The sequence below is a fragment of the Vicia villosa genome, linkage group LG5 (genome assembly GCF_029867415.1).
Source record: "Vicia villosa cultivar HV-30 ecotype Madison, WI linkage group LG5, Vvil1.0, whole genome shotgun sequence".
Taxonomy (NCBI): Eukaryota; Viridiplantae; Streptophyta; class Magnoliopsida; order Fabales; family Fabaceae; genus Vicia; species Vicia villosa.
Window position 1 is genome coordinate 169,698,532 of NC_081184.1, and position 26,560 is coordinate 169,725,091.

At 32.7% G+C, this 26,560-nt stretch overlaps 1 protein-coding gene and 1 long non-coding RNA gene across 5 annotated transcripts; one reads left to right on the forward strand and one right to left on the reverse strand.

Moving 5' to 3' along the window:
- Positions 1–5,069: 5,069 nt before the first annotated feature.
- On the reverse strand, positions 5,070–6,048 carry LOC131603858 (uncharacterized). Its single transcript, XR_009284537.1, has 2 exons — positions 5,419–6,048; positions 5,070–5,295 (listed from the first exon to the last, which is right to left on the reverse strand). It is a non-coding gene; the product is annotated as an uncharacterized LOC131603858 (long non-coding RNA).
- Positions 5,355–20,510, forward strand: LOC131603854 (putative E3 ubiquitin-protein ligase LIN-1). Of its 4 annotated transcripts, none has more exons than XM_058876294.1 (15): positions 5,355–5,501; positions 14,391–14,627; positions 14,733–14,818; positions 14,899–16,059; positions 16,362–16,506; positions 16,667–16,921; positions 17,044–17,350; positions 17,621–17,748; positions 17,824–17,940; positions 18,496–18,627; positions 18,700–18,822; positions 19,090–19,200; positions 19,311–19,457; positions 19,641–19,886; positions 20,012–20,508. In XM_058876294.1, the coding sequence occupies exons 2-15, from the start codon at positions 14,394–14,396 to the stop codon at positions 20,027–20,029; spliced, it is 3,210 nt and encodes a 1,069-aa protein (XP_058732277.1). In that variant the 5' UTR covers positions 5,355–5,501; positions 14,391–14,393; the 3' UTR covers positions 20,030–20,508. The 4 variants fall into 4 exon arrangements, with proteins under 4 accessions (XP_058732277.1, XP_058732275.1, XP_058732274.1 ...); XM_058876292.1 differs by lacking the exon at positions 5,355–5,501 and adding an exon at positions 12,210–14,226 and having other exon boundaries at positions 20,012–20,510; XM_058876291.1 differs by lacking the exon at positions 5,355–5,501 and adding an exon at positions 12,210–14,232 and having other exon boundaries at positions 20,012–20,509.
- The last annotated feature ends 6,050 nt before the right edge of the window (positions 20,511–26,560 follow it).

Below are 26,560 nucleotides of genomic sequence, written 5' to 3' on the forward strand. Positions count from 1 at the left end.
CATGTTAAAAAAATTTAAGGTGAAAACTCTTAAGAAGGAATTCTTAAAGAAATAAGTAAGTCATCGAGGGTTTTATGTTATCCCTAAACTCTTAAATTTATAGTCTTTTGTTTCCGTTGCATTTCCATTTTCTTTTTTTTTTTCCGCTGCTTTTACTTGTTCGTTTTACAAAAGCTTTTTTAATTTGATTTTTGTAAAATATTTTGTTTTGAAAATGGATTTTCAATCACACACAATTAATTTCCCTCTCCCTCTTGTGTTTTGAGATTAACCCAAATCATACTTTTCCCTCTCCCTCTTGTGTTTTGAGATTAACCCAAATCATACTTTTCGTATCAACGACCACTCATCGCAGCTCACATAGAATACCAGAATTTTTTGAGAGAAGATATACCGACCAATATACATCACAACCAAAAAATAACACTAAAACTAGTTTCAAGAAAACATACGACGTTAAGTTATTAGGAATTTAAAGGAAATGACATATTTATCTTAAGTACCAAACGTCGGTTGTTGACCTTCACCTTTTTTACTACCAAGCACAAACATGTATTAGGCCAATGCAGGATATCTCTAATTTAATCAAGATAATTCCAGCAATACCAGATTCAGAAATTTCAAAAAAATCCATGATGTCATGCTTGCTCTGATGCTGGTTGGAAATCTCCTGGCAAGAACCAGCGGAGCTACCAGAGGTATTGCTAACATGGACGAGAATATTCGAGGATGCATCATAGCTTAATAAATGATAAGCATGCTCACAATATTCATAGTGGTCATAACACCATAAAGATAAATATCATAGATACTTTAATTAACATACAACTTTCAATTGCGATCAGTTAGTGAAATGTGTAAGATTAACTTATCTTTCAATGGTGGTGTAGGAACTGTGATCACTCTCACCTGATGGTTCTGGTACACAAACAATTAATTAATATACATACACTCACTAATTCTATATTCGAGACAAACATTCCCTTAAACTGTATAGTTCGACAAACAAACAAACAATCTCTTAAATCTCGATTTAAGATTAGCCTGAATGAGCAGAGACTTGGAAACGAAAAACTGTTATAGTATTCTGTTGGGCTAGCTCACCATAACAAATATCTAGGGACAAAGGAATGGTGACAGATAGAGGTACTATACTATATTATTGTCTCTACCGTACATCCAAATCTTTGTCGTGTGCAGTGATATTTAATTTCTTTCTAGTGCACACAACATGCACATGACCCAACAATCTTTTCTCATTTATTTTCCGATAATTAAATAACACAGTAGAATAGCATTTCCTTCCTGTCTTTACCTTCTTACCTATATATTCTCTTTTGATTTCTGATCCATCTATTGCATTATTTTTCTGCTTACAATACTGGACATATATAGGTATTAGGTATTCACCAAAAACTAACATATAGGTAATAGATGTCACGGATCTATACTCAAATAATTCAAGCTTATGATTGATTTCTAGATAGAAAAAGCTTTTTATAACATTTTTAAAAGTCCTAAAAAAATTAAGGTTAATTTTGATTATCTCCAAATTAACCAATCTAAGAGCTCGTTTGACCCTACTTTTTTAAGTCTTAAAAGTTACTTTAAAGTTAAAGTTAAAAATAAGAGCTTTTAAAATAAAATTAAAGTTGTTTGGTTATAATTATTTTTTTAGGATCAAATGACACCAACGGTGAATTTTGTTATATGGATATGAAGTAAAGAGTTATCAGAGATGTCATTTTACTAAGTTTGACATCTTGTTGTCATTTCATCCTGACCCTATATATAAATATAATGTGTATTTATTAATTGTTGTATTAACATATATAATTTAGTGTATAGTATAAGAAATTAATAATATTATTATTGAATATGATTATACAATAAAACAAGATATAATATACAAAATGAATAAAAAATTGGAAAATACTAGTATCTACAAAAATGATAGAAAAAAAGAAAAAAAAAAGAAAAAATAAAATATAACGCTAGATGTTATGAACCATATAAAAAATTGAAAAACTTACGGTCTATTGTACTAGTGCCATTTTTTTATAGAAAAGTATTTTCAATGGGATTCGAACCGCAACTACGTGTTTTAAGCTCCGAAAAAGTTGGTTTCTACTCCTTTTTTACAAGCTCCTTTTATTCAATTTTTTGTCTTTAAAAAAAAGTTACTTTTTTTCACAAGAGTTTCCTAAAAAATGTGTTTGGCCCTCCATCTCCTTATAAGGAGAAGAAAAGTATAGAATAATCACTTTTAAAAAAGGATTTTCTCATTTAATTTTTATAATTTAGATGTATACAGATCAAGAAAATTTTTAAGTGAACATTTTATACATTTAAATTGTGAAATCTGAGTGGATAATTTTTTTTAAAAAAGTTTAAGTTATCAATCTTTTTTATATGATTTTGACATGTTGTGGTCTATATTATTTTGAGGGTTTATAATGAGATCTTGTTTTCAGGCATTTTAACAAGCGTGAAAGAAATAGAGAAGAAAAATATATTTTTGACGCGGGAATATTTTTTTTTGGTAGATTTGTGGAAAACTCTTGCAATTTCACATAACAACTTCAAAATCATATCCTTTAGATTAATCATAGGAGATTGAGAATTCAGCTAGATTGAGAGTGCGTTTCTTTCTTTTTTTAGTGGTCTGTGATTTGATGTTGGGGGCCCAACTATCTTGAACTCTAACTTGATCCTTCATTAGGATGTAGTTCTTAGATGACGATTTTTCTAGAGCTGACATTTTGTTGCTTGTTTCTTTTTGGTCTTGTAGTTATTTCCTCTTGTATTTTTTTTTGGTTTTATTGACGGTCGTCTACTCATGTACTTTATATAGGTATTGTCCCAAATATTATTAATGTTATTTTGCCATCAATCTTTTTTATACATATGAATTATAAATTATAGAAGTTAAACACTACTTTGATGAATCTCCATATTGTTATTGTCTACTATCTCTCTCTGTTTAAAGTATGGAGCCAACATCAGGTGTATGACAAGTTAAATATGGTCACCCATAACATGACTCTTCCACTTGAATGACCTTATTCGTAGAAATATTGTTTCAGTCAGGAATTAGAAATCGATGATGAAGTGATGGAATGAAGTTCAAATTTGACAGATCTGTCTTCTATTATGGTTGATTGATCTTCTAGTACAGTGGAGAGTCGTGAATTTGCAAAGTTAATACTCCAACATACAAGTCAATGAAGGAGCAAAAAGTATTTTTAGAGTGATAATGAATTGAATACTTACTTGAAATGGTCCGATTTGGTCTTTATATGGTATCGGCGGTTAAAACCGTGTGCATGTGGTTTGGCACCTTGTTTTAGTTTTTTGTTAAATTAGATCCAACAGATAGAGATATGATGGATGGTGTGATCGTGTTTCCTCGGCAGGGATGAGGGTCCACCTCTTTTGTGTTCCTTCTTTTCAACACTTGCCACTAGGCCTTCTTCGTGAGCCTTGTGGGCAGTCCAAAACAATTGCCTTCAAGCCATTGTTTATACGTCATAGAACAATAGTTTTCCCGAGTTCGTCTTTAATCCGCCCTCTGGTAGAAGAAATTTTAAGAGTCTTGATTAGACATTGATGTCTTTCGGAATAAGAGCTTTTGTTGGGCTCAATATGGGAGCAAAATGGTCTAGACGAGGGAGTAGAATAAACCTTCCTCTATTAAAACTATTTTCAAAAAATGTTTTCAAAATGCGCATAAGCGGAAGTTTTTTTTAGAGTTTTAAGAGAATGTGTGTTATGGACCGACATCATATGTTGCATAATGACCAAGCAATATAGTCAAAATCAGATTAACAAAGCCACTAACGTACAATGCGTAAATTAAATGAATTCAATTCATAATAAGGTGTTTTGAATGAAATTTTATTAATTGAATGGGAATACAATATTATAGGTTTGTACATATATAATCAGCGGAAATAATGTTTAGCATACAAGATCTAACACAAATATAAGCTTAAACATTAAAATGCTATTGTTAACTGGTATTTTTAGTAAATTAAATTACAAGTTTCCGTTCACTTAAAGGATTAAATTCGAAAAATCCTCAGGACATTTTGTACAACAAGTTTGAGAAAATGTATTCTGGCTTGACAACTTAGCGTTTAAATGTTAAGTTCATCACTCTTTTTCATTCATGTTTTTATCCAATTTTCATATGTCATCAATCATGTATATGCCATATGTTTATACTATTGCATCACTACGTCAACTTTTGGTTCATTTAAAAGAAAATCTAATTTGATCTAAGTGCATTTTATGTATTTTCATTCATTTTGTAAAGTCAAAGAAAAAGTCAACTAAATAATCTTACATTTCATTTAAAGTGCACAGTTTATCCATCATATTCCATCATTACATGTCATCACCATTTGAATAAGACAAATTTGAATGTCATGCCATACACATTTTTCTCATTCATTCTTCATACATTCACTTCATCATTCAAGAGTGAAGATTAAAAGTCAACACAAAAATTGAATAAAACAAAAAGTACAAATCATCATTTTCCATGTTATCATCTTCATGCCATGTACATGCTTTGTTCTTCTTCATCACCATTATCCAAGAATTTAATAAAACAAAGTAAAAAATGAACAAAAGTTGAAATCCATAAGTCACCAAAACATGAACAAATTTGAATCATCACCATACATGAACAAATTTGAATTAACATTACATAACATTCCAAGATCATATTATTATTATCATTTTCATCCCAAATTCAAACAAAAACAAAATGAAAGGGAAAGAATCAAAGTTGAATTATCCATGAATAAATGGTTTTCATTCATTCATGATTAACTTTACAACCATTACATGAAACCATCACATAGCATTATACATGGATCACACGAATTTCGCACATGGTTTCCCTCCTAATCCCACAAAATCAGGGCTGCAAACTTCACAAATTACAGCTCACATGTGCTCATAACAAACCTCACATTTCCCTCACTTGATTCACACGGATTTGCAACAAACTTTCCCTCAAAATATCCAAACCTCTCACTCTTTTTCATCTCACTTGCTCACACCTCGCAACCCTAATCTAGCCTATCTAAACCTATTGAATTCACTCTATTCAGCAGACATAAAACTTCAAATATTGAGCAGAAAAAATCTTCACCATAGCCTCCTTCTCACAAGTTACAGCTCGAGCAATTCTGCAAGCTTGTGAAGTTATTCTTGTTTATGAATAACTTCCAAGGTTGGCATTGAGTTGCAGCCATCTAAACCTTTCATCATAACTTCAACAGCCTAGCACACACAATAATCACAGAAAATTCACAGTGATTAATTGATAATTTAAGTAGAAAAATTCAAGGAGAAGAAAGAGGAAAAGAAAACGAGCAGAAAAAGCAAAGGGAAGTGAAATTTTACCTTGCTGGAGCTTCATCGGATTCCACATATTTCACTGGAAACTTCATCGTTGTTCATCATTGTTGTTGAGCTTTTTGCTTCAGGTAACTTCTAATCTTCATCATCTTAGTGTTTTCTTGGCATAATTGAGTTTTTGCACTTGTTTAATATCCAAACCCTCAAACAATTTTATGAAATATCTCAAAATTCAAATTTCGAGAAATATCTAGGGTTCATGTGTTCATGAGTGTTCATGAACACTCAAGAACATGAACACAGATTCATTGATTCCGGCTTGCGTTCAATCATGTAATTTCTCAGAAACTTTCCTAATAGATCTAAACGTGTTTCAATTGTTATTTTTGCTTGAAACCTTGAGTTATGAACAGATCAAGCTCTTTTGGTTTCAACCTTAGGACCTTCAGATTCTTCAATTTCGTTGGATTCCATTGATATTAATTCATCCATTTCAAAATTAATATTTGTATTGATTTCCTTTTAATTAGTGCATTGATGTTTGAGTTTTTTTTATCTGAGTTCAAGAGTAATGGAAAGAACGAGAGTTTGAGAGTTGAATGGAAGAGTTGTTTCCAAATTAAACATGAGAACGAGAGTTTGAGAGTTGAATGGAAGAGTTGTTTCCAAATTAAACAAGAGTCATCGAATACATCTCACTAATCATTAGATTTTGATTTTTTTATTGTTTTTTAATTCAAACTTCCACATTTCAAGCTCTAATTGGCCTATTGTAGATCATTGTGAAGGGGATATATAGGATCCCCATGAGTGACCACTCTGGCAGTTTGAATGATGGACCATTGATTAGGCGTTGACAACCTAGTAAGTAGATTTGATGATCACAGGTGTGTTTGATCCTGACTCAACTTGAGCCATTTGATATATCCAAAGGCCACGTTTGAGTGAATAGTCAATCTCTCCCTTTCCTTTGACTCATCAGTCAGATGGGCTTCCATTCTTTGGCCCTTGATAATTTGTTGATCAAACCTTATTTTTTCTTTGACAATTTCTTTATAAACCTTAAAGGGGTGAGGATCCTTCCTGAAAGCCCCAAATTACTCCTTTATTTCGGAGATGCATCTTCGAAATCACTCATTTCATATTTATAATTATATCGGAGATGCATCTCCGAAAACACTCATTTTTGAGTGTTTTCGAAAATGTATCTCCGAAAACAAAAACCTTCTACGGCCATGGCTTCTTCTTCTCCGAAATAAAGACCCGTTTTTTTTTCTTTCTGTTATCTTCTATCTGTTATTCAATAGATCAATTATTCCAGATTTACAAAAGCTTGTAAGTGTGTTCAGAATTTTATGCGTCTTGAATCTTTCATGTTTGATGGCTAAATGCATATTATGTATACTTAGTTCTTGAGCTACCAAATCCAGACCACCGATGGGTACAGTAGCAAATGAATGAAGTTAGGCTTAAGTAATCTATACCAGGTGGTACATTTTAAGAAAGAGTATTGTTGTAAATATCAAAAACTTGATGAAAAAGAGCATCAACAAGCCTTGTTGGAGTCAAACCAAAAAGATTATTTTCCAGATTTACAAAAGCTTGTAAGTGTGTCCGGAATATTGGTTTTATTTTGATTTGCTGTAGATGAGGTTTGTGTAGTGACTGCAAGTGTATGTTTGAAAGCAAGATGAATGATTGTGATGATATTTCGGAAGTGCATTTCCGAAATATCCTAAGGGGTTATTTCGTAAGTGCATCTCTGAATGCACCTTTTTTTTAAAAATGGTTTTTTCGGAAGTGCATATTCGAAATCACTTTCTTTCCAGAAAAAGGTGCCTTCGGAGATGCAGTTCTGAAATATAAGGGTATTTTAGGGTTTTCACCACAGTCCCTAAGAAAACAGGAGGTCTATAAAGAAATTGTCTTTTCCTTTTTGCACCCCTTAATGGTACGAAGGAAAAGGTATCAGGCTTTTCGCTAAGCCCATGCATGTATTAGGCACGCCACCCCTTGTTCTCATTTTGGCTTCCTTTTACCTTTTTGTTTTTTTTTTTCCATTTGGGCTTCAAGCTCATTGTAGTTTTTTCTGTTTATACTACTCCATGAATATTTACACCCTGTTGTAAGAGTATTGTGGTGTACTTTTCGTTTATATCGTATCCACAGGGATTATTGCGATATCACCGCCGTTCTATAGCCTATTTTGTTGTGAGTTAATGTTACTTTAAGTTTGGGTTTGCAAAAGATCATTCAACACTTTTAGTAGCAAAGAGTAAAGTAATGAAAGTTCTAAGTTAAAGAAAATGAATCAAGATTCGATTTCATCGACCTAAATTTGTATGTCTCCTTATAAATATACGTATATGAACATGGTAACGATCAACATAATTACGTATCGACGCCTATATCATCCGTGTCCGCAATGATATAGTTAGATTTACCGTATTGTTTAACCGACGATTTCTCCATCCTTTAAACAATACAAATAACGTTTTAAAACCGATACTAAGTAAACATCAAACGCTAAATCCATGTCTGCAATTTATAGTTTGATAGATGATAAAGTTAGATCTAGATACATATATTGATGTCTCAAACACTTATACCCAAGAAAATCTTTACTTAACAAACTAAACCATCTATATTGATCATCACATGTTCATACATAATATATTCACAAGAACACATACAAAAGGCTAGGAAGATTACATCTTATCTTGATACAAAAGAGATTTAGCTATCCATGAGAATGGTAGCTTGCTCAAGAAGTAAAGAATGAAGATCAACAAGCATCAAAGGCGATTAATCGACGATCAAGGCTTCTAATCTTCAACTCTTAGTTTGCTACAGTGTTTAGGGTTTATGAGCTCTTAAGAATGTCAAGTCTCTTTCCAAAAATCAGAATTACTCTTTATATAGTAAAACAATTTTCTGTCTAGGGCGCGTCGCGCCCTCCAGCGCGCTTCGCGCCAGTACACTTAAGAAATATAAACCACCCATGCGCGTGACGCGCGCAACTCTCTGCTTTGAAGCTCCAAAATATCTTAACCCAGGGCGCGACGCGCCCACATCTCCGCGCGACGCGCGGATACTTCTGCCCAACACTCTCTTATCATGGTCAAAACAAGCTCCAAACTTCTCAAAAATGGCTAAAACCTACAAAATCACAACTAAAACACATATTATCAATAAGAGAAAGCTTAAAATTATAAACTATAAATAATTATCTAAAACTTCAGGGAATTGTACGAATATACGATAAAAACAGTCGAAAGGTGCCATTAATTAAACTAAATATTAACACAATTTGGCACCTAACACACCCCTATTTTATTATTTAATATTTTAATTAATTAAATGAATTAATTAGCAAAATAAGTGAAAATAAATATTTTGTTTCTCAAATAAATCAAACCATTTCTCACAAATAAATAATTAAATCTCTCTCTTAATTAAGTCAAAGCTTAAAAATACCGAATAATATTTAACAATTAAAACCGGATGAAAAAGGATTAGTTGGACATAATATCCATCATAGTCCCTGAGTATTTAGATGCAACTGTAATAGCTTATCTTTCGGGTAATCGTTTTCCATTCAAAGTACAATAATTAATCAAACTTAATTTGTTCTTTAGTGGATGAAAAGGATTAGTTAGACGTAATATCCATCCTAGTCCCCGAGTAGTCTGACACAAGCCGTAATAGCTTGCCTTTTTGAATACTTTTCTTTGTTTAAGGAATCATGACTTAATTCACCTCACATATTTCATAAAAGAATTGGATGAACAAAGATTAGTTTGATGTAATATCCATCCATATAAAAGCAACTTCAACTCATCAAACCATCTTTTTCTGCTTTAGCAAGACCAAAAATTTTCATAAACAAATGATGTTTTATCCATTCAAACGTGATGCAAACGAACGCTTCATCCTCCCACTCGCGAGCAACAAGCAACGTTTAACCGCTAGAATGTGATCTAAATATCATTCATTAAAATCAACCAACGAACACTCATTTTCTACTAAGAACTACGTAACTTTAAATTCCTAATCACACCTAAGGATACGTAGGAGCAAGACTCGCAATCTTGTTAAGCGCCTTAATAAAAAAATATATTTTTAGTCGTTTTTGAAAACACACAAAAATATTTAGAAGAAACCAAATAACATAAGCTAACACTCTTATTCACAAAACTAACTAAACAGTTTCTGTTGAGTACAACAGATGTTTGGGGTGTTAATACCTTCCGCACGCATAATCGACTCTTGAACCTGAATTTGGTTATGACGACCGTATTTTTTCTTTTAGGGTTTTATCGATTTTTCCCTTTTAAAAATTAACTTCGGTGGCGACTGTTGAAGCGATAAAGCGGCAAGAAACAAAAGTTTTGGAAATATTTATCCGGGATTTATCGTCTCCACAAGGATCAGTGATACTTGATTTTTGTTGACAAGTCTCGTGTTTATGAGTTTGAAATGAATTGGTAAAGCATAAAAATGGAAAAGTAAATATGAACAGAAAAGAATTCATTCTTCCGAGAGAAGAAACTTATCAAGCATTGCATATAATCTACTTCACACAAACTTAAATTTATCGATCAATTATACTCAACCTACAATACTCGTCAGTATCATCCAACATCGATCACGCCCTAAGTCATTTCTAACCCAAAATAGAGAGAACTACTATATCATCTCGGCGAAGATCTCTCAGCCAACCTCAACAACACAACAAACATCCATATCATTTGTATCAACGATCTCTCAACCGACACAACTAACACTGAAGCATTAAGCTTCGACACCCATAAAGATTGTTAGCTCTAAATATATCTCTATAATCCTGAAACTAACAGATAATCATTCTAAATAAGGATTTGAACAGTATATGTTTATAACAACCTAAACCCCGAGCACAGCGCAAAAATCTAAGACAACAATCAACACAAATTTGTAAAGTAGATTTTATATAACGACATGGGCGACAAATATACATGAATTCAAAGTAAATATACATACAAATCCAGCAAATAAAGAATACACAAAGAAGAAGAGAAATGAACCAAAAATCTCTCGGTTTGTCAACATCAATTGATGAGCAATCCACTCCAGATCATCCATATGCAAGCTCCAATGTTGTTTCTAAGCCTCAATCTACCAAAAAATGATGTTGATGGTGTTGGGACTAAAAAAATACTCAACCCGTGACCTAAAAATGTGATTTTTACCCTTTTAAACTAGTCTGGAAATCTCATATCTCGCTTAGCGGCACGGAGAGCTCGCTAAGCGCGGTCTGCTGCAATATGAAATCTTGTTTCGGTCATAAGTTGAGAATCGTAACTCTGATTTGCGCCCGGTTTGAAGCGTAGAAAAGCTTATTCAATGTTGTAACTAACAATGACTAAATGGAAAACCAAATTGATGATTTTTATCATCCTTATTTTGAGCCTCATTCTTTAATAAATTGGTAAACATTGCAATCTTGAAGCTTAGCCTTTGGCTTTTATTACTCAATGCTCCAACCATGCATGAATACCTACAAAAGACATAAAAACTATCAAAAGATATATAAATGAATAAAAAACACAAATTATACACAATATGTACAAATCTAACTAAAATGTGTGAATTCACGCACAAGTTAAGAAAAAAAGACGATAAGTGCCAAAAAATATATACGAAAATAACTACAATTTGTCACTTATCAGAGACTCTTGTTGACTTTTTAGCTTTCGTACACTCGGGTATTTTCGCGCCGCGACAGCTGCCGCTTCAGCAATGGAACTCAAGAGAGTCAAACCTAGTTTAGTTAACTTTACGATGAATATTGACTTTTTTTATTCATTTTCTTCTACCATCTTTTAATCATGTATTTCTTATATGTTATTATTATTGTTTATTCATTTGCTGTATGATTTCTTATATGACGTGATTGGAATTTTCTAGTTGCTGGCACAATGTGAGAAAGGCTATATACTCGAATCCGAGAAAAAACCTAAGTTTAAGTCGGTGGGTATGTAGTATCTCCCTTCGTGATTTATGCCTCGCTTGGTTTGGTATGAAAACCCCACATAAAGTGGATCCTTTTGGAGGTATTATTGTCTAATGAGTAATTTGTTATAGAGGCAATATTTTCAAATAGGGTCATGACTATGGGGACCTTTTGTCTAGAACCCTAAACTTGTTATAAGGACTGATAATTGTGTAGTATTGGCCTTCGAGAAGTATGCCTCGTTTGGTTGATGTGAAAACCTCACTCAGAATATATCCTTTTGAGGGTATTATTATCTAATGAGTAATTCGCTATGGCGGTAATATTTTCAAATAGGGTCCATGAATCTGGGAACCGTGTGTAGAACCATGGAATCGATGGTTGTGTAGTGTTGGCCTTCGAGATGTATGCCTCGTTTGGTGGATGCGAAGACCTCACTTAGAGTAGATCCCATTAAAGGTATTGTTGACTAATGAGTAATTTGTTATGGAGACAATATTCTCAAATAAGATCCATGACTCTAAGAACCTTCTAAAACCCTAGATCCTACACCTAAAAATCCATCTACCATGAGCAACTATACCCAGACTATTCAAAACCCTCACCATAAACCATGCATAATATTGCATTGCATTATCATAAAAAATTTAGCATGTGCACTTCTTTGTTTTCAGGGAATATAAAGGTTGTAAGTGCGTTGTGAGCATATAAGAAGAACATGAGTTCCCAAAGAAGAAACACCTATTCCTTCAAGTTAAGACCTCTGAAATTGGGAATCTCCTTAATCTTTTAACTACAGAGGTTGATGCATGGGTAATCATTGCTTTGGCCCAATTTTTTATTCTCCCCTAAGATGTTACACCTTTCAAGACTTTCAACTAGCACCAACTTTAGAAGAATTTGAACATAGTCCGGGCATTTATGTGAAGGATCGAGCTCCCATCACAGATTTATGGGAAACTTCCTAATCATCAGATGATAGCCACTGCTTTATACATGGAAAAGAAGGATGTTACTCCTAACCTAAAAACTAAAGGAAGTGTTAAGGGTTTCTAAAAAAAAAGTTCTTGAAAGATAAAGCCTTGGTCTTCACCAAAGTAGAGAATTGGACGACTTTCAACGCCACATTAGCTCTTCTAATCTATGGGATCATCTTATGCCCCAATATTGATGATTTCATCGATATGACCGTTATTGGTATTTTCTTGTCCACTCGGGACAAAAGACTCATTTAATCAATATCTCTTGCTTTCAAACAAACAAACAAAAAAAAACTAAAAACTTACACGCAAAATCGTGAAGTCCAGAATCCAAACTTTGAAATTGTACTAAATCTAACAATATTGATATTTGTTAACCGTTAAAAATAATTGCAAACTAAAAATTTCATTTTTGCATAAACTAATAGATATTTTTGATGAAAATGAAACATTAATTAATTATTGACTCAGAAATATTAATTAATCAAACAAAGTTGAACTAGTAAAAATCCAGCTATTAAAATACTACAATAAGATCATACCTGGAAAAAAAAAAAAACTACACTAAAAAATTATCTACTACAAAAAGGAAAAAAAAAACATGAATCCAAAATCCAGAAACCAAAGTTCTGATAATTCCCGCGTGACGTGATTAACTGTTAAACCGAGCCGGCTGGACGGCAAAACGGGTCCCACTATTTCACGTTTTGCCGCGAGTTTTCAAAGTTAATACAGTAATTACCAGAATATCCCTATTTGGTCTTATTTACTCTCCTTCCGCGTACGTCTATGAAGAAGATGCAGCCAATTAGCAGTTACTATTAATATTTTTGTCTTTTTCATCATTTTTTTATTTATTAAATAAGAAAACCATAATCTATACGTTTTTTTATCGCCACTATTACCTTTGTCGTATTAATTTCAAAGACTTTATCATAAGGGTAAATTGGTCATTACGCAAACTGCCGTCCCGTTCCCATTTTTTCATTCCCGCAAATTGAATCAATCAGTTAATACTGTTTATTTCCGTTAACGTCTAAAACTCTTACTCCACTAGTGCACTCTCATTCCGATCAAACTACCGCCATGAACTCCGTAACCGTCACAACAAGAGCTCAGATCCTCCGCTACGTAACGGCATTCATCACCGGCGTGATTCATCAATCAGAACTCCGGCGTCACCTCCTTGAAACTCTCCACCGCGAAACTCCTGTAAATCAAGTAAACCTAAAACAACTAAACCTCGCTGCAGACGCTCTTGAAAGCGCTATTTCATCCTCCAGTTCGTCTATTCGTTCCTCTTCTCTCTCCCTCGCCGAGAAGCTTCTCCTTCCTCTCCATGATTTTCCCCTCTCTTCTTTCATCCTCTCCCTCATTCTTATCCTCCGTAACCGTTCTGATGAATCCGCCATCAGTCTCCTCCGAATCTTCCATTTGAATCCTTCCCTCGCTCGATCTGAAATAGCACCATCTCTCTACGAGCGCCTATTTTATATCCATCTCTTTCCTGTTTACCGATGGTTCGATGAACAGAGAACGCTGATTTTGCCATCCACTAGTGAAACCACGAGCCGCGATACTGGAGACTACTCAGACGAGTTTGTGGCTATGCCTTACGCGAAGTTGTTGTCGAATGTGAGCGGTGAACAAGCCTCGAAGCTGAGGGAGTTGGAAAGAGAGTACGAAGAGGTTCTAGATGAGAACTGTAGGGTTCTTGCTTTGTACTTTAAAGAGGTTTTGATGAATAAAGATGAACATACTACGGTTACTCCACCCTTGCTGATACTGAAGAGCGCTGCAGAAGATAGCAATGGTGGTGGCCGAGAGCAGAGAATGGAAGATATGCAAATGCCTGTGTTAAAGAACGGACGGTATAATGTAAATGTAATGTTGTTTTTTTCTTTATTTACGAATTTGTTACTTTTCTTCAATTCAACTTACCAGTGTTTATGTTTGTTCATTATTGTGTTAATTTTATGCATAGCATATGCATTTTATGGGCATTTCATCATTTCCTTATTCTTTTCCACTGATTCATGCAGCCAATGTGGTCCGAAAGGGATACGTCTATTGAATTTGTGAGCAGCAATTCCAGCAGTAGATCCTCCCAGGCACCATTATATCCTCAAAGAGTCTCTCCTAGAGTCCTTGATGTCAATCCCCCAAAATCTTCAAAAAATTGGATAGCACCAGTCTATTTAAACTCAGGCCCTGAAACTCAATTTTCTTTAGATGAGAATTCGCTTTGTTCTTCTTCAGATTCTGAAGCTGAAAATGAGGTAATTGATGCCAGCTAGAGACGGGAAATCCAATAGGGACTGAATTTTCTATGCTTGTGGTTTTAGTTAGTTCTTTTAATCCTAAGTGCTGACTATGTCTTGTAGGAAAAAGACAAAAATACAGCATTGTTGGAGCCTCAACAAAGCCAAACCCAGGAACAAATGCTAGCTATCTTGAAAGAATCCATGGGGTATATTTTATTAAAAAACCATTCTTCAATATTTTGCTGTCTGCTACATTTTCTTTAACTTGGATTCTTCCTGCTTCTAGCTTCCCGGATAATAAAATGGCAGATTACGAAAACACGTTGCTGAATGGAAGTGGGAAACAAACGCCTCCTAAAGACTTTGTCTGTCCAATAACTAGTAATATATTTGATGATCCTGTGACTCTTGAGACTGGTCAGACATATGAACGAAAAGCTATCGAGGAATGGTTCAATAGAGAGAACATAACTTGTCCTATAACTCGCCAGAAGCTGCAAAATACCAAGCTACCTAAAACAAATTATGTGCTCAAAAGATTAGTTGCCAGCTGGAAAGAATGCAACCCCAGTTCAGTCCTGCCAACATGTGAGAGTCCATTCAAAGATAACGAAGAAGAAATAAAGACAACAATGCCTTCAGCTTCTCCTAATAGTGTCATAGCACAAGCCACCGCTGATGGGATGATTAGTGAGTTACGCTGTGCAATCAATAACCTGTACATGTCAGAGATTCTCCAGGAATCTGAAATGGCGGTTCTTCAAATTGAGAAGCTTTGGAGAGGAGGGAATATGGGAGTGGATATCCATAGCATGCTATCAAAACCTCCAATAATTAACGGGTTTATGGAGATACTTTTCAATTCTGTTGAACCCCAGGTCCTACAAGCAGCAGTTTTTCTTCTGGCCGAGATGGGGTCTAGAGACAATGTTGTTATTCAGACTCTCACACGTGTGGATACCGATGTTGAATGTATAATGGCTCTTTTCAAGAAAGGGTTGACTGAGGCTGTTGTGCTATTGTATGTCCTAAACCCTCCCACTGTGACTCTTACCGAGATGGCCATAGTGGAGTCCCTCATAGAAGTTTTCATTAAGAAAGAGGAAGACTTGGTTAAGATGTGTTTAAATCCAAGAACAGCAGCGGTTCTTCTACTGGCACAGGTTATTGGAGGCAGCGATGAGATAATTGCGTCTTCGATTGTCAAAACTATGTTCTCTGAGAAAGCAATTGAAGCTGTTGTTGGAAGTTTGGGAGCTGAATGGGCAGAGGAGAGGATTGCTGCAGTGGAGATCTTATTGAGATGCATGCAAGAGGATGGAACTTGCAGGAACACCATTGCAGATAAAGCAGAGCTGTCTCCTATTCTTGAAAGCTTCATCAGTGCAACAGATGCAGAACGTTTCAAGATTGTTGAATTTTTTTCTGAGTTGATCAAACTAAATAGGTATATCTGTTTTATATTCATGAATATGCTAACCAAACTAGTATCTAATTTTATTTTTCCAGTGAAACGGAGAAACTATTAGCTAACTAATGTGCTAACTGCTAAGACACGGATTAAAGAATTAAGAATTTGAAAATGTTTATTGAAAAGCACAATGCATTGATAACATCAAATAGTAAACTTCACTATTTTCCGACTTTTATTCATTAACAAGTTTAGAGCCTCTATAGTATTATTTGCCATCGAAGTAACTAATGTATTTTTTAGCTTATGTCTAATAGCTTTGTATTGGTTCCTTCTAGGAGAACATTCAATGAACGAATCCTCCACATTATTAAGGAAGAAGGACCTTTTAGTACAATGCACACTCTTCTTATTTATTTGCAGACAGCCCTTCAAGATCAAAGGCCAGTCATGGCTAGTCTTTTACTCCAACTTGATCTTCTGGTATGAATCTTGGAATTTATAAGTAGTACTAGCTAAACCTTAAAAATAGGAACTACTTTAGATTTCTAGTTACACTCTATGTATTACTCCCTTTAAATTGCATATGCAAAAAGCTGTTTTTCCGGTAATAGGGAGTTAACATTCATCCTGCCATTTTTAGGTTGAACCAAGAATGATGAGCATTTACCGTGAAGAGGCGATAGATACTCTTATTTCATGCCTGGGGAACTCAGATTTCCCTACTACCCAGTTAGCAGCTGCTGATACAATTATGTCACTGCAGGGGAGGTTCAACTCCTTTGGAAAGCCCCTTATCAGAGAAGTCCTTCTCAAACGTGCAGGTATTGACAAAAGTCCCAGAAGTGCTGTACAGGAGGACCATATCAACAACTTCTCAGAAGTCGAAACAATTCCAGTAAAGTTCTTTGAAACTTGCAGTATTTTGAGTTTTTTTTCTCTGCTTCCCAAGCATTCTTGATGGCTAATTGTTTCTTTTCTGTTATTTTAAAAACAATTATCTGTACTCGGAATCAACAGGAAGAAGAGAAGGCAGCAGATGATTGGGAAAGAAAAATTGCATCTGTTCTAGTTAGCCACGAGTTTGGTATACTCTTTGAAGCTTTGGCAGATGGCATGAAGAGCAGAATTCCAGAACTGCGTTCAGCATGCTTTATTTCCGCTACGTGGCTCGTAAACATGCTGACCATTCTACCAGATACAGGGATACAAGGAGCAGCCCGTGTCTGTCTGCTAAAGCAGTTCGTAAATAAATTAAATTCTGCCAAGGACATAGAACACCGAATCCTCTCTATGCTTGCTCTCAACAGCTTTCTTCATTTTTCTGGTAAGTTTCACAAATATAGCAATTTTTTACAACCATGATTTAAAGAAATTAGAGAAGAAAGATGATAATAATAAGAAAGAAATAGTCTACGAAGGAAAATAGTATCAAGTTTGCAGTTTTCATTGGCATCATAAATTACTCAAAATACAGTTTTCAACAGATTAAGATAAGATGATATTATTTTGGCTTCTCTATATTTGTGATCAAAAGCATGAATGTTTATGCAAAGCAGCAATATATGATGATTTTACTTGATATTGTAAATTTCAGATGGCGTACGTGATCTAACTGCTTCCTACGCTAAGGATATCTTAAAAGGTTTGAGAGAGCTAAAGAGATTTTCTCTCTTGGCATCTGAAATGCTGAACGTTTTGGTTGATGAAAACCAGTCTAAAACAGTTAAGTGTGGTGTATTTTTAAACCACTCTCTAATGTATGCATAGCAGATGATTTAAAATTCATTACTGTAACAGGACATTTGGAGACATAAAGAGCTAATTCAAATAGACTGCAGAGATAATGGAGAAGTGTTGTCTGTCATTTGGTTCAAGGATAAAATTATATCAGGCCATACAGATGGAAGAATCAAGGTAATAAAATTTAGGATTTCATATGCCGTGTAAGTTTTAACATGTCGTGATTACAATTATTGAAACAAACATATAAGTTTTATATCAGTCTGTCAAATAATATATTTCTTATTGGGTGATGCTAACTTGTGCCCTAAGGGCACATGTTAAGAAATCCATAAATAGAAAATTTATATTGAAATAAATTGTAAAAAATTTAATTTTAATCTTTTTATAACATCATGGCACAATTTCCAAAACAAACTTACTACATTTAGTTCTTAACTTGTGCCTTTAGGACACATGTTAGCATTATCCTTTCTTATTTAATCTATTATAGCTTATTTAAATTTGGTGTTAGCATGAGCTAAATGCGTTATAAAAACATACAAGGTGTCGCAGAAAGTAGTAAATTTTCATGACATGGTGTTTCTCATTTGCTTGAAAGATTGACTGGCTTTAAGAGTACCATAACATATATACCTGGTCATTAACAAAATGTTTGGTTCTTGGCTTCATATGACAACTTTACTGTGATTGAATAGCTTACTTGAAAACACTTTGTAATTTTTGAAGGTCTGGACATTAAAAGATAACTTATTACTTCTGTTGCAAGAGATCCAAGAACATACTAAGGCCGTGACAAGCTTGACGATTTCAGAATCTGGTGACCGACTTTACAGTGGTTCACTTGACCGAAGTGCAAAGGTAAAAAAATGGCTGTTCTAATCTTAATATCAGGAAGCCTGCCAACAATGGTTTTGTTTTATTGAATAACAGATCTGGTCTATTGGAAAGGAAGCAATACATTGTGAGCAGGTGCAAGATATGAAGGACCAGATTCATAATTTAGTTGTAACTAATAGCACAACTTGTTTCATTCCACAGGGGGCAGGAGTCAAGGTACGCATACAAGATTATAAAATAATACTAGTTCCCTCTCTCAAACACAAACATTATACTTGATCTATTCTCTGAGCTGGATATTGCAGTTTCCTTCCTATCTGATTGAATCCAAAAATCAACCCCCAAGTGGAATATTGACAAGCCATTAATTTTTTAAATAGATTTGCTTCTTTCTCGTCGAATGCTTAAAATGCTTTAGATTTAGTTCATACATATTGACGGAAGTAATGTTATTGTATACCTTAATTACTCCTCTCTCATCAGGTTCACTCATTGAATGGAGAATCCAAATTGTTAAATTCTAGTAAATATGTGAAGTGTTTGGCTTATGCTCTTGGAAGATTATATTGTGGATGCCATGACAGTAGTGTTCAGGTATAAAGTTTTAAGAAGTATGATGTAGCCTAAATCCAATCTGATGCTATCCCCTTGAGTATATGATGGTATCTCAATACAATGGTAATAATCTTATTGTGATATTTCAGGAGATACATTTGGCCACTGGAACTATTAGTAATATTCAAAGTGGTTTTAAAAGATTACTAGGGAAATCCAATCCTATTCATGCTCTGAAAATTCATGGTGAACTTATATATGCAGCTGGCTCTTCCTTGGACGGAACTGCTATAAAGGTATCTCACACATATACTGTATAGTGAGTGGTCTATGTAAAGGTCTAAATACTTAATTCTTGCTAGAAACATCGGGTTTCATGATATAACAAATTCCAAAGCCTAGAAATTCTTTGAGCTTCTTGATGTTAATTTGATCGATGTCTTACCATAGTTAACTGACTCTTTTGCTTGTACCTCAAGATATGGAACAATTCCAATTACAGCATGGTTGGATCACTGCAAACTGGATCAGAAGTGAGGGCTATGGCAGTGAGTTCAGAATTAATTTATTTGGGGTGCAAGGGAGGTGTTGTAGAAATTTGGGATAAGAAGAAACACATTAGAGTTGACACGTTACAGTTGGGTACAAATTGTAAGGTTAATTGCATGACTCTAGACAGCAATGAAGAAATTTTGGTGATTGGAACTTCAGATGGCCAAATTCAGGTAATAAACTTTTTGCTTGAATTTTATGTTCAATTGGTTATACTTTTTTCTTACTTCATAACTTGATGTAGCATTTCACCCTCTCCAAATGAATGACAATAGAAAAAAAATTCTGGTGATTGCAGGCTTGGGAAATGACTTAAAAGAAGATACTTGTACAGGAAGACAAGTATATAGCTTATAATACTAAATTCATTAAACCTTAAAAATGCACATTTTTTAGGTTCATTGGGGGCTGTATATAGCTCACAGGTTTATACATAAAAAAGCGTTGTACATATATTGATTTGCTATGTAGATATGTAATCAAGGAACAAAAGATTTCTCTATTTACCGGAACACTAAACACCACTAGTCTTGATCATGATACATCATCATTAAGGTATATCTTAGAGTCTATGAAGAACACCTGGCGCCCACCGCGGGGCCGAGGTAAAGTAATTTCAGGGCCACGCTTGGAAAAACTTATAAGATGGTGCAAGCCCAACCTTCACCCGGGGAGATTGCGGCTTTTATTGCAATCCAGTCCACTATGGACAAATTGCAACGTTAAAATGAAATCTTGCAAACAGAAGTTCAATCCATTCAGCTCTCTCCATGTGGTGTGAGAAAATGATTTTCTTACTTGTTTTCCATATATACAAGCTTCACAAACAGCCATGCTGTCTTCAAGTGATGACACAATTTTCACTGGAGCATATTTATGCATGTATAAAATTTCAACATGATGGAAATGCCCAAGTTTTTTATGTCACGATTCAGCTCTACTGACTGTGCTTAAAAAATTTGTTTGCTCTCAAATAGATTTAGAACATAACTTTTAACTCTCATTTTAACCTTAAATAAATCTATTCCTTTTACATCTTTGATCAAGAACCAATTTCATTCAAATATGACTTTGAAGCCCTTTTAAACAAGTTATGAAACACTAAGTAAATTTTGATCAATGTTAGGCACATATAAGACATTAGAAGTATCTTTCAGATCAACTAAGTTTTCAATAGAAACATTCCATTTTTTCTTGACTGAGATGAAATCACCATTTCCATATTTTACTTTGAAAACAATGGCTTAATTTGTCAATATCTTTAAAAAGACTATGATCATTTGTCATATAATTTGTCAATTAACCATGAATCACTCAAACTATTGCTTGTAGCAAAAGCATGTTACAACAAACAATTGATCTTCTTGTTGTTCTCAGAATACATTTACTTCCTTTGATTTTGACCTGCATATTCTCTCTACACTACTGTAAACTCGGTTTTTTGAGGCGAACTGACTCCTTGCTCTTTCTTTTTTTTTTTGATATTTTTTTTATTGCAAGAGTCGCCACCGACTTTTATTTTATCCAACATTTAGGAAAGGCATAAAAGAACAGGAAAGACCTTTTGACAGATTTTGGATTCGGGGGGTTGGTTATACAAAGGGAAGGTTTTAAGCACCCTTGTATCCATGGTTATCCATGGGCTCTTAATTGCTTAGCTCACTTTTTTAAATGCTTTGTTGATTTGAAAATAGAAGAAGTGAAGATGGACAATAGGTCACATAGGTCTCTGAAGAGTTTCACTGGGAATAATGCCCTTCAAATACCAGATGAAAGTTTTGAAAATAGATGAGAAGTTTTGAAAATACGTTGTTTGAAAATAAAAATGTTTGAACAAGTAATTAGGAGTTATCTACTCTCAATTTATAAGACCTTTCCTATGCATTTAATACTTTTCTTAAATGATGGTATGATTAAAAAAAAAATAAGAGGGAAAACCATAGAGGTGCAAGTGTGCAAAGTGCCTTTTTTAAAGTTTTATCTTGATTATTAATGTTTTAGCTCAAAGGTAAAAATATGGTCCAAGTGGACAAAGGGAAGATGACGGAAACATAAACAATGCGTCCAAATGGACAAAGAAAAAATAGCGGAAGCATAAATAATATGTCCAAATGGACAAAGAGAAAATAGCGGAAACATAAATAATATGTCCAAATGGACAAAGAGAAAATAGCGGAAACATAAATAATATGTCCAAATGGACAAAGAGAAAATAGCGGAAACATAAATAATATGTCCAAATGGACAAAGAAAAATAGCGGAAACATAAATAATATGTCCAAGTGGACAAAGAAAAATAGCAGAAATATAAATAATATGTCCAAATGGACAAAGAAAAAATAGCAGAAATATAAATAATATGTCCAAATGGACAAAGAAAAAATAGCAGAAATATAAATAATATGTCCAAATGGACAAAGAAAAAATAGCAGAAATATAAATAATATGTCCAAATGGACAAAGAAAAAATAGCAAAAATATAAATAATATGTCCAAATGGACAAAGAAAAAATAGCAGAAATATAAATAATATGTCCAAGTGGACAAAGAAAAAATAACAGAAATATAAATAATATGTCCAAGTGGACAAAGAAAAAATAACAGAAACATAAATAATACGTCCAAATGGACAAAGAAAAAATAACAGAAATATAAATAATATGTCCAAGTGGACAAAGAAAAAATAACAGAAACATAAATAATACGTCCAAATGGACAAAGAGAAAATAACAGAAACATAAATAATACGTCCAAATGGACAAAAAGAAAATAACAGAAACATAAATAATACGTCCAAATGGACAAAGAGAAAATAACAGAAACATAAATAATATGTCCAAATGGACAAAGAAAAAATAACAGAAACATAAATATGATAAATAATAAAATAAAGCATAAAGCAAGAAATATAAAGAACAATATAATAAAATGCGGAAATTAAAGTCAATTGTTAGTATGTTAGCACGCGAATCATCTTGAAGATAGTCAAGTATATTCACGATGTTAGTGAAGATCGATGGTGAGTGAATGATGATCTCGGATTTAAAGTTAATGAAAATTTATCAGAAGCTTGATAGAATCATAGCGACTACACGATAAATTTCTAAAAGTCTTAAATCAACTGCATACAATCTCTGCCATATTTGATTTTTTATTCCGATTATGGACAAAGAAAAAGATAAGAAATAATATCAAAAAATATACAAAAATAAATATAAAACAAATTAAACTTAATTTATTTTTTTTTTGTGATTTTTTAGAATTGATTTTAAGTTAATTAACAAGCTAATTAAACAAATAATTATACAAATAATTAAACTTAACAAGAAAAATAAATCTAGTTATGTATAAAATTAGTATATAATATATAAACCTAATTTAACAAAATAAAATATTTTTTTTTCGAATTTTTTGATATGTTAGAAATAATTAAAAAAAGCAAATATACACATAATTACTAATTAATTAAGCAAAATAAATTAACTATGAATAAAAATAAAATGTTTTTATGTCAAATATTAGATTATAAAAATATAAACCTAAATCTAAAAGGAAAATATTTTTGGAGTTTTTTGATTGGTTGAAAATAATTAAAAAGCAATATTTACATGATTACTAATTAATTAAGCAAAATAAATTAATTATGAAAAGAAATAAAATATTTTTATGTTAAAAATTAAATAAACATTTTATCAACTTAAAACTAAAATTAAAACATTTTTTTTTTGAGAAATTGAAAATATGCATAAATATGGAGTTTTTAATTCATGAACTCCTAACACTACTATATATTAAAAATTACATTGTACTTACTCTATGATGTCCCAAGAGTGGAATAGAGTGATTGAAATTGATTGAAAGTGGCTATTTGAATGAGCCTTGATTTTTACAAGTTTCTTGAAACTTTTGCAAAAATATAAACTTAAGCTATGACTTTGTGGTGATTGTTGTTGTTCTTTGTGTTCCTCCCCCTTTTTTTCTCTTCTTGAATGAAGAAAATGAAGTTCTATTTATAGGCAAATTATTTGATATGGAAGCCTTGCAAGTTGGAATTTTCATGATTGATTTTGTGGAAAAAATATGATAATGGAATATTTTCAATGAGTGCATTTCTTAACCATGGTTAAAACACTCAAGTATTATTCTCTTCAATCTTGCAATAATATATTTAAGCATCTTGAATGGTCATTGCTTGCACCACATGAGCATCTTGGATAATATCTTTGAATTATCTCACTTTAATTAAACTTTAAATGAATAAAATTTAATTAAAATGAAATAAAAATGTCATGAATCATGGATATGTTGTGAATATCTTTAAACATATGAGAATCAAGATTGAATCACAAAAGAATTGGCCTTTTTGAAAAAAAATCAAATTTTGGTCATTACTTGTTTCATGCATTTTTCCAAAAAAGGTCAACTTCATCAAGGCATATCTCTCTCAATTTTGATCTTATGAAAGTGTTCTTTTACTTTTTGGAAAGCCCAAGATGTCCTCTACAAGCCACTTTGGAAGCGTTTTTGCATTTGGAGAAGTTATTTTGATGATATGGGCTTTGACAAAAAACTGCTTTTTGTTGACTTTGAAAATGACCTGTAATGTTTTGGCTTATATCTCTTAGGCGGAAGCATTTCTTGACCTTGGTCCCAACATCAAAGTTGTAGAGAATTGAATTTCCTTAAGAATGAGCTTTGGTTGGAATTGTTCTGATAAATTATGAGAGAGTTATGGTCGGTCAAAGTTCAGTTGACTTTTAGGTAAAAAACTCTAATTTTGCAATTTTGAGTTTTGTCGATTTCTGAACTTTTCTTGATGAATTATGATCAACCATTGATCACATGATGAATCTTTTGAAAAAATATGGATGTTGACAAAAAATTGCATTTTTGACTGTCTGTTTACTTTTTGGTCAAATTGGTCGTCTGTTGACTGTTTGAGCTGTTGACTGTGCGTCCGAGCGAATCGAAATTTGAAAATTTGCCTGGTGGTACTTTGAGACATATGGAGATCCATGAAATCCATTTGAGGTCTCAAAAACTCGTTCTCCTGAAAAAAAAAACAAAAACCCTAGTTAGGGACTGTTTATGTAGGAGACAGTTAGGCGTACCTGATTTTTGTGCAGTGTTGAGTCTCTGTTGATCACGTGATTATCAGAAGACTTCTAGAACAAAATCTTGAAAATTTGAAGTGCGAAAAATTGATTTTACTGATGGTACAAACACGGAGAATTGCGCTGATAGCGGGTTTGATTGGTAACTGGCAGTATAATCTGAAACCCAGACTCCGCGCCTGCAAATTTTAATTCTGTACCAACTGCGTCAGCATTATTTATCTGAAAATAAATCTGAAATAAACAGTGTATGAAGTGATAAACAGTATTTGGCGTTTATGTAAGAATAAATTTAACAGCGAACCAAAATACTGTATAAAAAATTCTAAAAATTGAGTATTCATAAAATCAGGATATTTATGAAATAAAAATCCAAGATTGTATAAAACTCCAAATCTTTAGACAGAAGTCTGTTGACTTCTTTTTTTGAAAAAAAAAAAGAACGCGGGTGAATTTTGGGGTATAACAATAACGATCATAACACTTAGAAAATGATAGGATCTCAGAGGTCAAAAATTGGGGTGCAACAACTACCTAGTACCTATGTTTCCATTTTTTTCTGCACTTGACATCACGCCTCCACCAACATCTTCTTTGAGGATAGTTTGTTTTTTTACAGTAGGGACGTGGTGGAAAAGTTTCATCGTTTTTCTTGCTATTTTCTTGTTGCTTCCTCTTGAGTTTTGTGATTTTACATAAAAGCATCTTTCGTGGACGCTTCTTCTGTCATCAACCACTTTTGTTATTGCTTCTTGCAATGCATTCATCAATCGACAAATCTTTAGTTTCTTCCTAATATATTTGATTACACTATAAAAATTATTTTTTAAAAAAATCTAAAATAAACGGGCCCTAATATATTATTTTAGCAGTTAAGAAAGCATTGGAATGCTTGCATCGAAACTAATATAAATATGACATTTTTCTTTCTTACATTTATAGAGGGAGAATACTTATGCAATTTTTTTTAAATTAATTTAGGCCTTATATTTAATTCTCCAACTTTTTTAAGTCATCTTTTGGAGATTAAAAATGACTTTATAAAAAATAGCCTTAGTTTATTTATTCTGGTTTCATCTCCATTTAAATAGTTATTGACTTAGTAAACAAATATTTTCGTATCTATTCTCATTTTTGTATATATCGGCCTTATTCGGAATTTTTTATTTATTTATCTCATACTAATTGTCACTATTTTGCACAACTAAATAAATATAATAAAAAAATAAATGTTAATTTTATTTGTAAAATAGTACAAAATAAATTATTATAGTGACACTCTTAAGAGAGATAAATTGAATTAATGGAAGAATACAATCGAAACAATAATAATTAAAATTACAATAAAAGTGACACCAAAAAAGCTACAATAAAAATTAAGTGATAATTTTTGTAATAAATATCTTTTGGAGTAAACTTATATATATATATATATATATATATATATATATATATATATATATATATATATATATATATATATATATATATATATATATATATATATATATATATATATATATATATATATATATGAAGTATTTTTTTCTAATTTATAAAAGACTAACATCTTTATGTATGAAGTATTTATTAAAATATTCAATCAAAACCCACCAAATAATTATTTATTAAAATATTTTGGAAACTAACTTAATAAAAAATAGTATCATTAAATAATTTAATTTGATGCATTTTATACAAATATTTTAAATTTATTTATTGATATAAAAAAA